The 13,632-nt window shown below is 37.2% G+C and overlaps 2 protein-coding genes across 11 annotated transcripts; both read left to right on the top strand.

Annotated features, from left to right (window-relative positions):
- Positions 1 to 92: 92 nt before the first annotated feature.
- On the top strand, positions 93 to 7,082 carry LOC129308474 (purple acid phosphatase 23). 9 transcript variants are annotated; one of them, XM_054949591.1, is made up of 13 exons: positions 95 to 271; positions 407 to 726; positions 841 to 1,032; positions 2,813 to 3,149; positions 3,869 to 4,086; positions 4,189 to 4,379; positions 4,902 to 5,183; positions 5,571 to 5,693; positions 5,811 to 5,861; positions 6,152 to 6,205; positions 6,303 to 6,358; positions 6,517 to 6,573; positions 6,651 to 7,082. In XM_054949591.1, exons 2-12 carry the CDS (start codon positions 465 to 467, stop codon positions 6,518 to 6,520), a joined length of 1,770 nt encoding a protein of 589 aa, XP_054805566.1. In that variant the 5' UTR covers positions 95 to 271; positions 407 to 464; the 3' UTR covers positions 6,521 to 6,573; positions 6,651 to 7,082. The 9 variants fall into 9 exon arrangements, with proteins under 9 accessions (XP_054805569.1, XP_054805566.1, XP_054805561.1 ...); XM_054949586.1 differs by having other exon boundaries at positions 373 to 726; positions 6,517 to 6,570; XM_054949585.1 differs by having other exon boundaries at positions 373 to 726.
- Positions 7,083 to 8,452: 1,370 nt separating this feature from the next.
- Positions 8,453 to 13,295, top strand: LOC129308475 (probable voltage-gated potassium channel subunit beta). 2 transcript variants are annotated; one of them, XR_008592622.1, is made up of 5 exons: positions 8,453 to 9,144; positions 10,627 to 10,770; positions 11,284 to 11,448; positions 12,908 to 13,072; positions 13,191 to 13,295. XR_008592622.1 is itself a non-coding variant. In XM_054949595.1 (4 exons), the coding sequence occupies exons 1-4, from the start codon at positions 8,581 to 8,583 to the stop codon at positions 13,019 to 13,021; spliced, it is 987 nt and encodes a 328-aa protein (XP_054805570.1). In that variant the 5' UTR covers positions 8,457 to 8,580; the 3' UTR covers positions 13,022 to 13,295. The 2 variants fall into 2 exon arrangements, 1 of the variants encoding a protein (XP_054805570.1); XM_054949595.1 differs by having other exon boundaries at positions 8,457 to 9,144; positions 12,908 to 13,295.
- The last annotated feature ends 337 nt before the right edge of the window (positions 13,296 to 13,632 follow it).

Below are 13,632 nucleotides of genomic sequence, written 5' to 3'. Positions count from 1 at the left end.
TATATTTTTTATTTTAATAAATATAATATCAAAAATATTTAAAAATTAATTTAAATAAACGATAGAGATATTTTAGGCTGAAATGGAAGGGAGGGGGAAAGCGGACGCCAACGCAGGACACAAGCTGATAAAGCCACAGGCGAAATTGTGTTTCGCTCCGTTTTCTGAAAGTTGAAGAAGAAACTTTCACTTCAAGTCTACTGTCTTGACTGCGAGATCTAATCAAACAATTGTCCGTCGTAGTAGCAGCATGGATAGCGTGGCGGCACTGGTAAATCCGAAGTCGCATATTCCATTGGTCTTTGCGGAGATGCCTACGTTCAAATCACAACAGATTACTAATACTAATTACTTAAATTATTCTCACTTCAGCTTCTTTTGTCATATGTATGATCCACCTTCTTAGCCTTCGAGAATCCTTCACGCCATCGAAACAGAGCAACTATCCAGCAGCTAAGAACCCAATGAAAGTCTATGCCTTATGGATATCGCTGGCCGTTGTTCTGGCCTTAGCGAAGATCGGAGTGACGGAACAACGCATACCCACTACTTTGGATGGCCCGTTTAAGCCAGTGACTCGCCGTTTCGACCCATCGCTTCGTCGGGGCAGCGATGACTTGCCCATGACACATCCAAGGCTCAAGAAGAATGTCACCTCAAATTTCCCGGAACAGATTGCTCTAGCGATTTCTTCGCCTACTGCAATGTGGGTTTCCTGGGTTACCGGTATTTATATCTGCAATCTATAATTCTTTCTATTAATTTCTGATGTGATCGATGTTCGAAAGGTCGGCATTGTTATTGGTTTTTTTTTTTTTGTTTTTTTCCATATTGGATCAGGGGATGCCCAAATTGGTTTAAATGTGACCCCTCTTGATCCTTCATCGGTTGGAAGCGAGGTGTGGCATGGGAAAGAAAGTGGGAAGTATAGTAGCGTTAAGAAAGGAAATTCTCTAGTTTACAGTCAGTTGTATCCCTTTGAGGGCCTGCGGAATTACACTTCGGGCATTATTCACCACGTCAAAGTCGATGGTACGTATGGAATGCTTTATAGTTTGTTGGTAACTCGTCAGGTTTAGTCTTTATGGATTTTGTTTCGAACGAGAATAAGTGGTAGGGAGCGGTGATCACTGAATTAACTATTAAGTGACTAAGATCCAGCACTTGTCAATCTGAAAAGAAATCGTGGAGATCAGACAGATAAATTTGCCCACCTCATGTAATGAAATTGCCATTGGTCAGGGTAACTGATTTTCCCGGTTTACCTACATTTGTTATACAGTTCATCTGCAGCAAGATGCTGCGTTGCTGCGGATTTTTAAATTGATGAACATCTAAAGCTCTTTTTATATTGTTTTTTGAGCTAAATGTGTAAATTTAACTATCAGCCATTTTTTTATATGAGTAAATTAACGTACCTTCACTTGATTGTTGGACAAGTGGATATGAGTAAATTCTTCCCCCATAATAAAGAAATAAATCCAGAAATTACTCCTCACCTGCCACCTTCACCGGAAATCTCCTCCAGCGATTTCCCCTTCGTCTCCGGCACTAGAAACGTGAACATCAACCCGAACAAGTTAAGCACATGCAGAATTATCAGACAATCCCTCATCCCAATGGTGCTTGAAGCATACAAAAACCCAAATGAGATAATGCGTGGTTCTTGTTCGATAATCATTTACTCTTCAATTCATTAAAGGCTGTGAGTGGGCATTTCATATTTGCACTTGCTTCTCTTTAATTCAGTGCTTTTCTGAGGTGAACATTGGGAACTCTTGCTGCCATAAGTCGAAGAACAAAATTCTTGCAGATTGCTTTAGAGTCCAACTCTTCTTCATGATTTTGGTCACATTTGATGCACGAGCAAAACCAGTAGCAATCTTCGTGAGAACGGTGAATCTCCGGTCCGGTGAAGTCAACGGACTTGGTCGCTTCGATCTTCCCGTAGAACTCGTCGTCTATTTCCTCTTCTTCGATCACCGGCAATGATGGAGCTTCTGCCATATCCTATCCTAAAGAGCTTTCAAGCAGACACACACACACACACACACATGAGAGAAGCAGAGGAGCGTGAAGGAAGATGTTCAGTAGTAGTCATCGAGAAGCAGAACGAAGAATTAAAACAAAAATAAAACAAAAATAAAAAAAACAGCAAAGAACAAGTGCAGAACGAAGAAATCAAAGAAGCAGAGCAGCAAAAGTGCAGAACGAAGAAATCAAGCGGAGCATAACGAAGAAGGAAAAATAGAAAGGACGCACCTGGTTTATGAGCACAAATTCAAGTTAAGCTAGGGTGGAGAAGACGCACGAAGACGCACAAAGTTCAGACAGAGAAGAATGGAGGATGACGGAAGGAAAAGATGTACGATGAAGAAGAAAAATGGAAGAAGACAGTCGAAAAATTTATAGCCATATAGACAAAGCTTCAGTCAAAAGACTGGTCACTAACATCTGTCTCTTCAAAATTAACAGGAGGCGTTGGTTCTTTGTTTTAAATTGTTGATGACTTATTTTGTACCACCTCATAATATAGACTATCTAGTGGTTCTCATGAAGTAGTTCGTAACTAACTTTGCACCTTTATCCTTGTTTTTTATGCATTACATTTTCATAATTTTCTGACATCTGTCTTAGTAATCCATCGAGGCTGGTTGATGGTTTTTATTGATGATGCAGACCTTTTGGCAATGAGGATTTGGTTTGATAAAAGTAATGTTATCATATGAAAGCAAATGCATGGTGTCAAGTAAGCAGTCTTATAATACTCATGAATAAAGAACTTTTCATAGATATCTCTTTCTTGCTGTAGGTCTTGAACCTGGAACCAAATATTATTACAAATGTGGAGATAGTTCTATTCCAGCTATGAGTGTGGAACATACTTTTGAGACTTTTCCAGTGCCAGCCCCAAACAGTTATCCTCGTCGAATAGCTGTTATTGGAGATTTGGGGCTGACAAGCAATTCCACCACAACTATTGATCATCTAACTTACAATGATCCTTCAATGATTTTAATGGTTGGAGACTTAACGTACGCAAATCAGTACCTTACCACAGGTGGGAAAGGAGCTTCATGCTATTCATGTGCATTTCCGGATGCACCTATTAGAGAATCATATCAGCCCCGGTGGGATGGGTGGGGAAGGTAAAGATATTTTTAGAAGTTCATGTGTTACTCTTGAGACTTAGCTAGCTAGGTGTTCATATTTCAAAATTTTTGTGAATGAGAAGGCCTTCCAATTTGGAAGAACTTAATTGTTCTAAAATGTACTGAAAATTAATTTGCTGTAAGTGGTGTGTGTGTGTGATATTGGGTATGTCTGTCAGCTCATTAGTTATTTGTTGAGCTTAGCTATTAGTAAAATTGACAAGGAGATGATCTTATAAAAGCATTATCTGCACAAGAAGCATTGGTCTTTGATTGGTGCTGCTGCTTCATTTTGTTTATTTATTTACTCTGTACATCCTAAGATTTAGACAGTTACTTGAAAATTGTGGTAAACAACTTTTGTCATAATAGTATTGAGATTGACTTTCATAATGGTGGTTGTGAAATCTGTATTCCTACAGTATGGAATGGAAGCATTAGTACTTTTCTAGCTACTGTTGTTTTTTTGTTTAATTATACTGCGCAACTTGTTGAAGAGATGATATTCACTGATTCACTGAACATATACAATTTTAAGCCCTTACTAAATGTCCTGACCACCCTTATTTCCCTGTTGTAAATTTTATTGGTGGTGATAATTCTGCTTCAACCATTGCTTTTTTCCATATGATTGAGAAAAAAGATAACCGACAAAGCATACATCTGTTAGAAAGTTCTATTTTATGATTGACTTAATGTTGAGATTAAAATGCCAGGTTTATGGAGTCGTTGACCTCTGAAGTGCCTATGATGGTTATTGAAGGGAACCACGAGATTGAACCTCAAGTTGATGGGATCACATTCAAATCTTATCTGTCAAGATTTGCAGTTCCTGCTGAAGAATGTGGCTCGAAGAGCAACTTTTACTACTCTTTCAATGCTGGGGGTCTCCACTTTATTATGTTGGGAGCATATGTTGACTACAACAGGACCGGTACCTGATAGTTTCCTTTACCGTGTTTAAACCAGTAAACATGCTAAACTTTAGATGATTGCGACTTACTACTAGATGTATTTTACTGTGTCTTCATTTCAGGAGCACAGTATGCTTGGCTGAAGCAGGATCTCAAGAGCATAGATCGTAGTGTAACCCCTTGGCTGGTAGCTGCATGGCATTCTCCTTGGTATGACAGCTATGCCTCACACTATCAAGAATTTGAGTGCATGAGGTTGGAAATGGAAGCACTTCTGTATCAATACAGTGTTGATATTGTTTTTACTGGCCATGTAAGTTAAAATTACTTTACTTTCTACCTGCTTTATAGTTGGGAGTTGTAAATCTCATTATATTTGAAAATATTCTAGATTCCTAAGTTAAATCTCATTATAGTTGTTAATCAGATAGACTTTGTCATGATGGGATATTGCCACTCGTTTTTGCTTATTTGGTTATAGACTGAGATTCTTGGTTAAACAGTTAAATATATAGATAAGCCAGTTATTATTATTCCACCGTTTATGAACTATGGATATGCATGGTTTTGATGAACGTATGAGCATAATTCATACCACCTTGTCGCATTTTGCTGCATATTGAAAAGCTAAATATATGGATGAGGCACTTATTACTATTCCACCGTTTATGAACTTTGGATGTGCATGGTTTTGATGAACGTATGAGCATAAATTGTACCTTGTCACATTTTGCTGTAGATAAAATTGACGTTTAAATGGAGTTTTCTTAAATACACTTAGTCAGGTGCATATGACTTCATTGTTTACATAATATTGTCACATTCCATCTTGTAGGTGCATGCATATGAGCGGATGAATAGAGTTTATAATTATACATTGGATCCATGCGGACCTGTTTACATTACTGTTGGAGACGGTGGAAATATTGAGAAAGTAGATGTTGATCATGCAGATGACCCTGGGAAGTGTCCTTCCCCTGGAGATAACAAACCAGAATTTGGAGGGGTTTGCCATTTAAATTTTTCTTTTGGTCCTGCCAAAGGTAGCTTCTGTTGGAACAAACAACCTAATTGGAGTGCATTTAGAGAAAGCAGCTTTGGACATGGGATACTGGAGGTATTTTCTTCAGATTATGATTTTCGTTTCCATGGGTAAATTACTCTATCCTCCGATGGGGGGAAGCCAAATTTACGGTCTGATAATACGATTTTTCTCTTGTAGTAGGTTTGTACACTATTTTACTACTAGCCTTTAGGTCAGGATTTCATAGCTCATCAGACCATTCTTGTATTTCTATTTTGTTTTGATTAGTTTCTACATTCTAGGTGCAAATTTGCTTTCAAGGTTCACCTGCTAAATATGGAGAACTAAAAGAATCTGACCGTTTTAAAATATTACATTTCTCCCTTGTTTTGACACGGACGAAACCCATTCATAAACCTTTTCAAGTTCAGCTTTTGTAATGTCTTCCGTTGTCAAAATTATCTTTCTGTTATAATGCAGGTTTTGAACTCTACATATGCCTTGTGGACTTGGCATAGAAATCAAGATACTTACGGGGAAAATGCTGTCGGGGACCAGATATTCATTGTGCGGCAGGCTGAGAAGTGCTTAAAAGACTCAAAAGTGATTACTTAGTTCCATACTGAAGTTTTTTTACTGCTTCTGAAATCTCAAGTTTTTTGTTGGTTTTATTTCTCCCTTTGTCCATGCCAATCTCAAGTGGTATACAACGGTTTATAGGGAAGACCTCAGGCGAATATCACCTTTAAGTGCTTTGAGTTCCTGGTCAAGGTGATCTGTACTGCAACTCTTATTATTGAAAATGTGGCCTATTGGTCATTTTTCTCGCATGCCAAACTTACATTAGCTAGTTTTGGCATCAGTTACGCTCTTCTTTTTTAAGATATTAGAAGATCTCAACCTGCTGTGTTGGGGATTAGAAAAAATCTTTGTTTTTTTTTTTTCAAACTCCATCTCAACCTGTTATCTTTTTTTCTTTGTTTGATGTGAATTTGTTGTGCGACATCATGAAATATTCAGTTTCTTTACTGACTCTTGCTTCTTTTATCCCCCTATCACAGTTAGAGCAATCTCTTGCTCCCTCTTCTTCTGCTGCTTCCAGAAGCCTGTCTCATGTAAGCTCCTTCCTGGTGTTTGCTTCTTCAATTTACAGCCCTCTCTTCTGTGATGTAGAACAATTCTAAACCATGATTATGAATTTGTTCTTTCAAGGATTTCTCTCTCGTGTCACAGTTCTTGGGTGGTCTCTTTTTGCTTTACCTTCTCAGGTAAACCAAGTCTGAATTGTCTAATGTTGGAGCGCCTAAGTGTAACTTTTTCATATTTTACAAATTAAATCAACGGAAAATTCTGTTTAATTATCTACCCCACAGAAAACTTGTTTCAGTTTCTATTTCTGATTGGCCTCGTTTCTCTTGATCTATAGTTAGAGTGAAACAAGGTGCTGCAAAGTTCCTCAGCCAAAGTTCGCCTCCAGATAGTGGTGAGAGAACTTCATTCTTGTTTCATGTTTTATTTCAACGTCTGATATTAACAAGATTTCATTAATCGCGTTTACAGGGATAAAATGATTTGTACATAAAATCAGAACGATCAAATGCAGAGGCCTGGCCGGCCCGTCTTCAACAATCAACAGTGCATTTCCTTGAGGGAGGTACTTTAGGATGTTTGTCTGTGCAAGAAATTTCATATATTACTATTTTAGATGGATGTGGCTTTATGTGGTGTTTGTGTGAGGGAGATGAAGTGAAAACGAAGCAACAGATGACTGCTGAGTATGACCAATAAAGTTGCCTTGTCATAAATGAGAATGCCATAAAGTGCGAGCAGGGAATGGAATTTTATCATTCATATGTGATTTTCTTTTTAAAAGAATATGTTTTAACTTGGCCTACAATGCAAATTAAATTCCTTAACATTACTTTGGTTATTTATTTTTTTCATTTTTATATTTATTTTAAATTTAATATAAACCTGCCAAGTTAACTCACAGTTTAGATCATCATTTGTATGTCCTTGATCAACCTCCAGGTGCTTTTACAGCATATGGCAGTTGATGATTGATGGCTTCTGGGAGCTCCTTTTGTATGCTTGTGTGGTAAATGAATGAATTCGATTTCTATTAAAAAAAAATTGCTTAATATGCTATTTCAATTTCATGATAAAAATGTTATTTTATTTTATTTATAAAGTCATTAAAATGTTCATTTCCCGGACATTTGCAAGTTGTTTGATAGCAGGTTTTAATATAAATAATTTAACTTCGAATTATGTGGTATAAAAATAAGAAAATGTATAAACCATTTGACATGAGCATGAGGAAATTTTAGGGTGGAATAATTTAGGGGAGCCTTTTTATTCACTTTAATCCATTTTGTATCATGGATTTGGATTCCCTTGCGTATCACACTCAGTTACTTAGTTGCAGTGTAAGGGGAAAAATTATGGATATGATTTCTATATCTTTATTTGATTTTATAGAAAATTCATCTCTTTCTTTTACATTACACTTGAGCAATTGAGGGATTTGAATCCTCAAATTTAAAACTCTAGGGTGGTAGATACATTTCCTAAAATTAAAGAATCATTAATATATTTAGTATATTTGAATTTAATGTTTCTATATTAACTTGGATTCATGAACAAGGAGAAAAAATACTCATGAAAGTTATAATTAAATTATTTGAATATACCATGGTTTGAAAAATCAGACCGAATTGATCGATTGAATTGGTGAATTAGTGAACTGGTCACATGTCCGGTCCGATTTGTTGCATAAATTGGATGGAGTTCAACTCAGATTTACTTAAATGACTCAAAAAAAAAAAAAATGGAGCAGTAGTTGTTAAATTAAGGAATGATGTGGATCACACTGTATTCAATACACACACACGGAGATTACATTGTATGTGCGTTAACATTTTTTAAAATGAAAAAACAATTGATGTATCTGGTGTATAAATACATTCCTATACTAACTTAAAATCACGAATGTTTGACCCAAAAAGAGAAACTTGAATTCATGAATGAAAGGGAAAGAGAAGATTTAATGTTTCATAAAAGTCATAATTAAGTTATTTGAATCTTGAGAGGTGTCATAATTCTCATACGATAATATTTGCATTTATAATGTTATATATATCGTTAAGTACTGTAAATGACGGTAATTGTTAAATTAAGGAATGACGTGTGCCATCAGGAGGCTCAAGTGAAGGCCACAGGGTAGATGGCAATTACCACGTCGGTTTCACCCCCAAACGTCCCCCATTTTGGGGAATTAATTCCACGTGTCAAAAACTCAGCAAGCTCATGCCACATGCATGCCCGCACTTTACCATTTCCCACCTTTCCTTCTCTCTTCTTTATAAACCTCGGTGGCTCAGTGCTTCCTCTAGAGTTCCAGACCACTCCTGCTACTTCTGCTGTTTCCTGCGCTCTCTCTGTCTATACCCTTACAACATCTTTGTGGGTCACTCGCTTCCAAGTAGCCATGCAGTACAAGAACTTGGGTCGATCGGGTTTGAAGGTGAGCCAGCTCTCATACGGAGCCTGGGTCAGCTTCGGGAATCAGCTCGATGTGAAGGAGGCCAAGTCTCTGCTCCAATGCTGTCGTGACCATGGCGTCAACTTCTTCGACAATGCTGAGGTCTACGCCAATGGCAGAGCCGAGGAGATCATGGGCCAGGCTATTCGCGAACTGGGGTGGAAGAGGTCTGATATAGTCGTCTCCACAAAGATCTTCTGGGGAGGGCAAGGCCCCAACGATAAGGGTCTATCTCGCAAGCACATCGTCGAAGGTACCAAGGCATCCTTGAAGCGCCTCGATATGGAGTATGTGGATGTGATTTATTGCCACAGGCCTGACACGTCGACTCCGATCGAGGAGACGGTTAGGGCTATGAACTATGTGATTGATAAGGGATGGGCTTTTTACTGGGGGACTAGTGAGTGGTCGGCGCAGCAGATCACGGAGGCATGGGGAATTGCAGAGAGATTAGATTTGATGGGACCAATTGTGGAGCAGCCAGAGTACAACTTACTGTCCAGGCACAAGGTAAGAGATTTATGTGCCTACTCAACAGGGGCTTTTAATTTGATTCTCCTTTTCCGGGATCTAGTGCGTGTCCTCTTAGGTTTTCGGAAAAGTTTTACTGCCTATTTGGTCTTGAGGATCAATAGTTGATGTGGTTTCCGGGGATTTGCTTTCTTCTTTCTGATTGGAATTTGGACCTTTTTGAGGACTGTAAATTTCCTATGACTTTCTCATTTTAGTCGCTCTAAAGCTCCAGAAGTTTGTCTTTCTTTTCTTTTCTTTTCTTTTCTTTTTTTTTAATCCTTCGTTCCTGTGCTGAGAAAATGAAGTTTTTCTTTTCTTTTTTTTTCCTTTTTAATTAGAATACGAAGGCTTTTCTTTTATTTTTTTTAATTAGAATATGGAGGCTTGTAGTGGATTTGGGTTAAGTTTTTTCTTGTGTATTTGGTTATTGAAATCATTAATCACAATTTTTTTAAGGTTCTTAGCGACTCTGTACTGTAGCCTTTTATATTTTGTTGATCTCATTGCCGACTCATGAAGTTTATGATCCTCTCCCCTCTCCTCTTCTCAGTTTTCTTAATCTTTAAGTGATGCCTTTCTTTCGAAATGTTTTTTACTCAAGTTAATTAGATAGTTCAAGTGATTACAGAAGCAAGTTCGTGAATTAAATTGATCAAGTTTGTTCTTCTAACAGATCGTTGGGATTAAACTGGAAGGAGGAAAAAAATCCGAGTTATAATTTCCTTAACTTACTATTCTTGACAATACGTGCTTGAAATTGAATTAAAATGAGTGCAACACAGCTAAAATATTGAGCACCTAATGATTACTTTTATTATTACTGTGATGCTTCTTTTTGTGATAAGTTTTCTATTTTTTAGGGCTAGTAATTTTTTCTTTATTAATACGATTCAAAAAGCAGCTTTGATCTCTTGAATCAGCTCGCCATTGTTGTAAAACGACATGCCTTAACTGGGTTCATTTTTCCAATTGAAAGGATAACTTTTTTTTTTTTTTGGTGGGTGATGGGCAAGGGATATCTGATTTTGGAATCTGCTTCTTGGGGATTTTTTATGGAAGAGAACTGTATTATTAAAATACTAATTTAATCGTTCATCTTCATGTCAATAACCACGCTTCAGACTTCTGTTCATCTTGTATTTCTGCTTCAATCCTCCAATCATGTGGTTTTACTTGGACTCTGATAGATAGATACATTGATGCTTGGGAGGAGAAAAGGGGGTGGGCAAGCTGTTTTATTTTTTGGGGGAGGGGGACTTGGATATGGCTTTATGTTTAGCCTTCGTCTTCTAACTTTTTTCCCTAAATATTCAACTTCTTGGTTGATTCGAATATTATTTTGAGCGATTGCTTTTTGTGATGTTTAGAAGGGATAATTCTCACGTTGTTACTTAGTTGAGTTTCTGATGACCAGTTTTGAATTATCAGTTGTCATTAAAGGCGTGATCGGACGTTTGACTGTGAGTCTACTCTATGTAGGTTGAATCTGAGTACATCCCTCTCTATAGCAATTATGGCCTGGGCCTGACCACTTGGAGTCCACTTGCATCTGGAGTGCTGACGGGAAAATACAAGAAAGGAGCTATACCGCAGGACAGCCGGTTTGCATTGGAAAACTACAGAGTAAGTTTTAATTTGATTTGAGAGATTTCCGCCTGGTCCCCTTCTTGAATTGAATTAGATTTAGAGATTTCCGAGAAAAGCCAGAGTGCACTTATACTGAGTCACTGGAGAGATGGTCTTGTAAAATTGAATGTGTGTGTGTGTGTGTGTATTTGGTGATTTATATTCATGCTGCGAGAGCTTTTGGAGAAAGAGCAGGACGCATCAGTTATGAATGAATAGAACTTTTCCATTACTTCATCATTGTTATAGTTTCCCTTACGATTTATATCTTTCTGTTATATATGCTGACTGTCCTATTTCCTTATCTTCTTAATTTGTTAATGTAATAATTCTTTGCGTCATATACACCACAGAGATGTAGTAAGTCAATGCAGTGGGGTATTGGTGTTTGGATGAGATTTGTTTGGATTTTATTAATGTTGTTTGTTTACAACTAGCTAAAGGATTTGCTTCTTTATATTGTCTTGTACGGTCACATCATGTTGTTAATCTCTTTCTCATGCTTTGCAGAATCTGGCAAATCGATCGTTGGTTGATGATGTGCTTCGAAAGGTTGATGGTCTCAAGCCAATAGCAGATGAACTGGGTGTGCCTTTAGCTCAACTTGCCATTGCATGGTGTGCCGCAAATCCTAATGTTTCATCTGTTATTACTGGAGCTACAAAGGAGTCCCAGGTTAGTCTAATTTTATTTCACTTGTTCAAGACGTATTTATTAAAGATCAATACTTTTCGCACGAAAAAAGGCTTGGCCTTTCTTCCTTTCATACCTGCCGATAGTCTGCTAACTACTACCTTAATCATTCATCATGAAACCCTTTGCGACCCCTCGTACCTCTCGGCCGTTATGCTCAAACCCTTGTAAAGTTTGTTTGTCCATTTAGTGCGGTCCCAGTTCCCCTGTTTTCACCTTTTTGCTATCTGCTATGCAAGTCTTTATGTAAGTAATATGTTCAGTAGGCTTAATAATCCCATGAAATTTGTATATTGCACCATGGTGGCTGCTGCACTAAAGCTTATGCTATGCAAAGGTTGCCTTGCCATGGAAGTTTCATGGTGTTTGCTTTGAATTTGGCTGTGCCATGGCTTAATGCCATTGGAAACACTTTTTAACTGGCTTACATATGACTTGTAGAACACACGAGCATCACTGGTATTTGATCATTTTAACTTATTTACATTTTCCCTTTAACCTTAAACGTCTGGGTTTCTCTATTTCTTATGTTGCTTTCTAGCTCGTTGCATTCTTCACTTCCATCCCCTCTTTACGCCACCACATTTCAATAAAAAATGATTATATTGAAGTTAGTTAAATGGCTTTGGTCATCTGAAGCATGGCTCATTTAGTCATACCAAAACACAGTTATGCTTGCTATTTTGACTTTCAAAAGCTAACAATTAAGTCACTGAACTTTCACAAGAAAGCAAATTGGTCATCTTGTCAATTTTATTACATCCATGTTAAGCTACTTGTTTGCCACCTTAGATATTTCCATAATTGGAATGTTATCGTTAGAGACAAATGGGAGCTTGCCATGTGATTCTAGGTTTTTGATATGAGGAAAATAGACCTAAAGGACTTAGTTGCTCATTTTGAAAGTTAAACAGGTCATTTTGCAATTTTTCAGTGTGTTTGAACAGACTTGATTTCTCTTCATTACTCTTTTACTGCATTCAGATCGAATTTTAACAATCTAGATTAATCTGTACTTTTAATAAGTATCAAAGTTAAATTATCAAATCCAATCTGATGGTTCGAATTTGTGGTATTTTCTCCGCTGCAGTGGAGAGAAGCCACCTCCGTTGTTTGAACTTATGAGATGACAGCTTAAATTAATTGATAGCAACTGCAAAGCAGAATTAAAATTATGATGCAATCTGTTGCAGAGAAATTACAACAATGCATCATAGACTGTTGTATTAGATGCTGTCCTGAAGTGTCCGGGAATTGTATGTTGACTCACGTGTACAGTGTCTATATCCAGAGATTGCCAGTACAAATTCATTTTATATTTGAATCAAGTCAAGTGACTTGCAAATTATTTAGTGCCTCCGGAAATATATATTTTTCAAAAAAAAAAAGAAGAAATTTCTATGGATATAAATAGGGTTGTATATTTTTTTTCTTTCCTTAGATCCAAGAGAACATGAAAGCAATTGATGTGATTCCATTATTGACACCTGCGGTGATGGAGAGGATTGAAGCTGTTGTTCAAAGCAAACCAAAGCGCACAGATTCATACAGATGATTCCAGCATTTTCCTTCTGTCAGATCATGAATTTATCATCATCTCCGGATGGTACTGTAGGGCAAATTCTTCTGGTAGTTTTTTATTGTGACTGATGCGATCCCTTTCTGAGAGTTCTTGACATTCCATTTCTTTTGTGCTCTTTCGCTTTTATCGTTCATTGGCTCAGGTTGTGATTTAACACCGCCGAACTGACTTTGGTGGCAGTACATTCCGGGATCAGTTCAGGACTATGTTTATCTTGCCCATATATGGATTGGATATTCTGTACTTATATTTGTGACGTTTTTCCGGTCTTCATATGGGAGAATTGTCTCTTCTCTTTTTGAAAATAGATAGAATTATGCTGACGTGATGCATTGGGATGCATTAATAATATATGCAGCTGTGATCGACTAAAATTGACTAAGTATGAAAGAAATACGAACTTTAGGTAAATTTCTTGAGACGTTTGTCAGTAACGTTTTTTCGTTAAATCTAAAGTTTATGGAGAAAATCCTTTTGTGAAAAAATAAATTCTCTAGGTATTGGGTGTATAAAAGCCTATTTTTTTCAGGGCTAACTATGTTCAAACTTATTCTCATGTTCAAAAAAGAAACAAACTTGTGCAC

The sequence above is a fragment of the Prosopis cineraria genome, unplaced genomic scaffold (assembly GCF_029017545.1).
Source record: "Prosopis cineraria cultivar Desert tree isolate PC_DT_omini unplaced genomic scaffold, ASM2901754v1 PC4, whole genome shotgun sequence".
Taxonomy (NCBI): domain Eukaryota; kingdom Viridiplantae; phylum Streptophyta; class Magnoliopsida; order Fabales; family Fabaceae; genus Prosopis; species Prosopis cineraria.
Note: the sequence above shows the minus strand (reverse complement) of the source record. Positions and strands in the feature narration are given on the sequence as shown.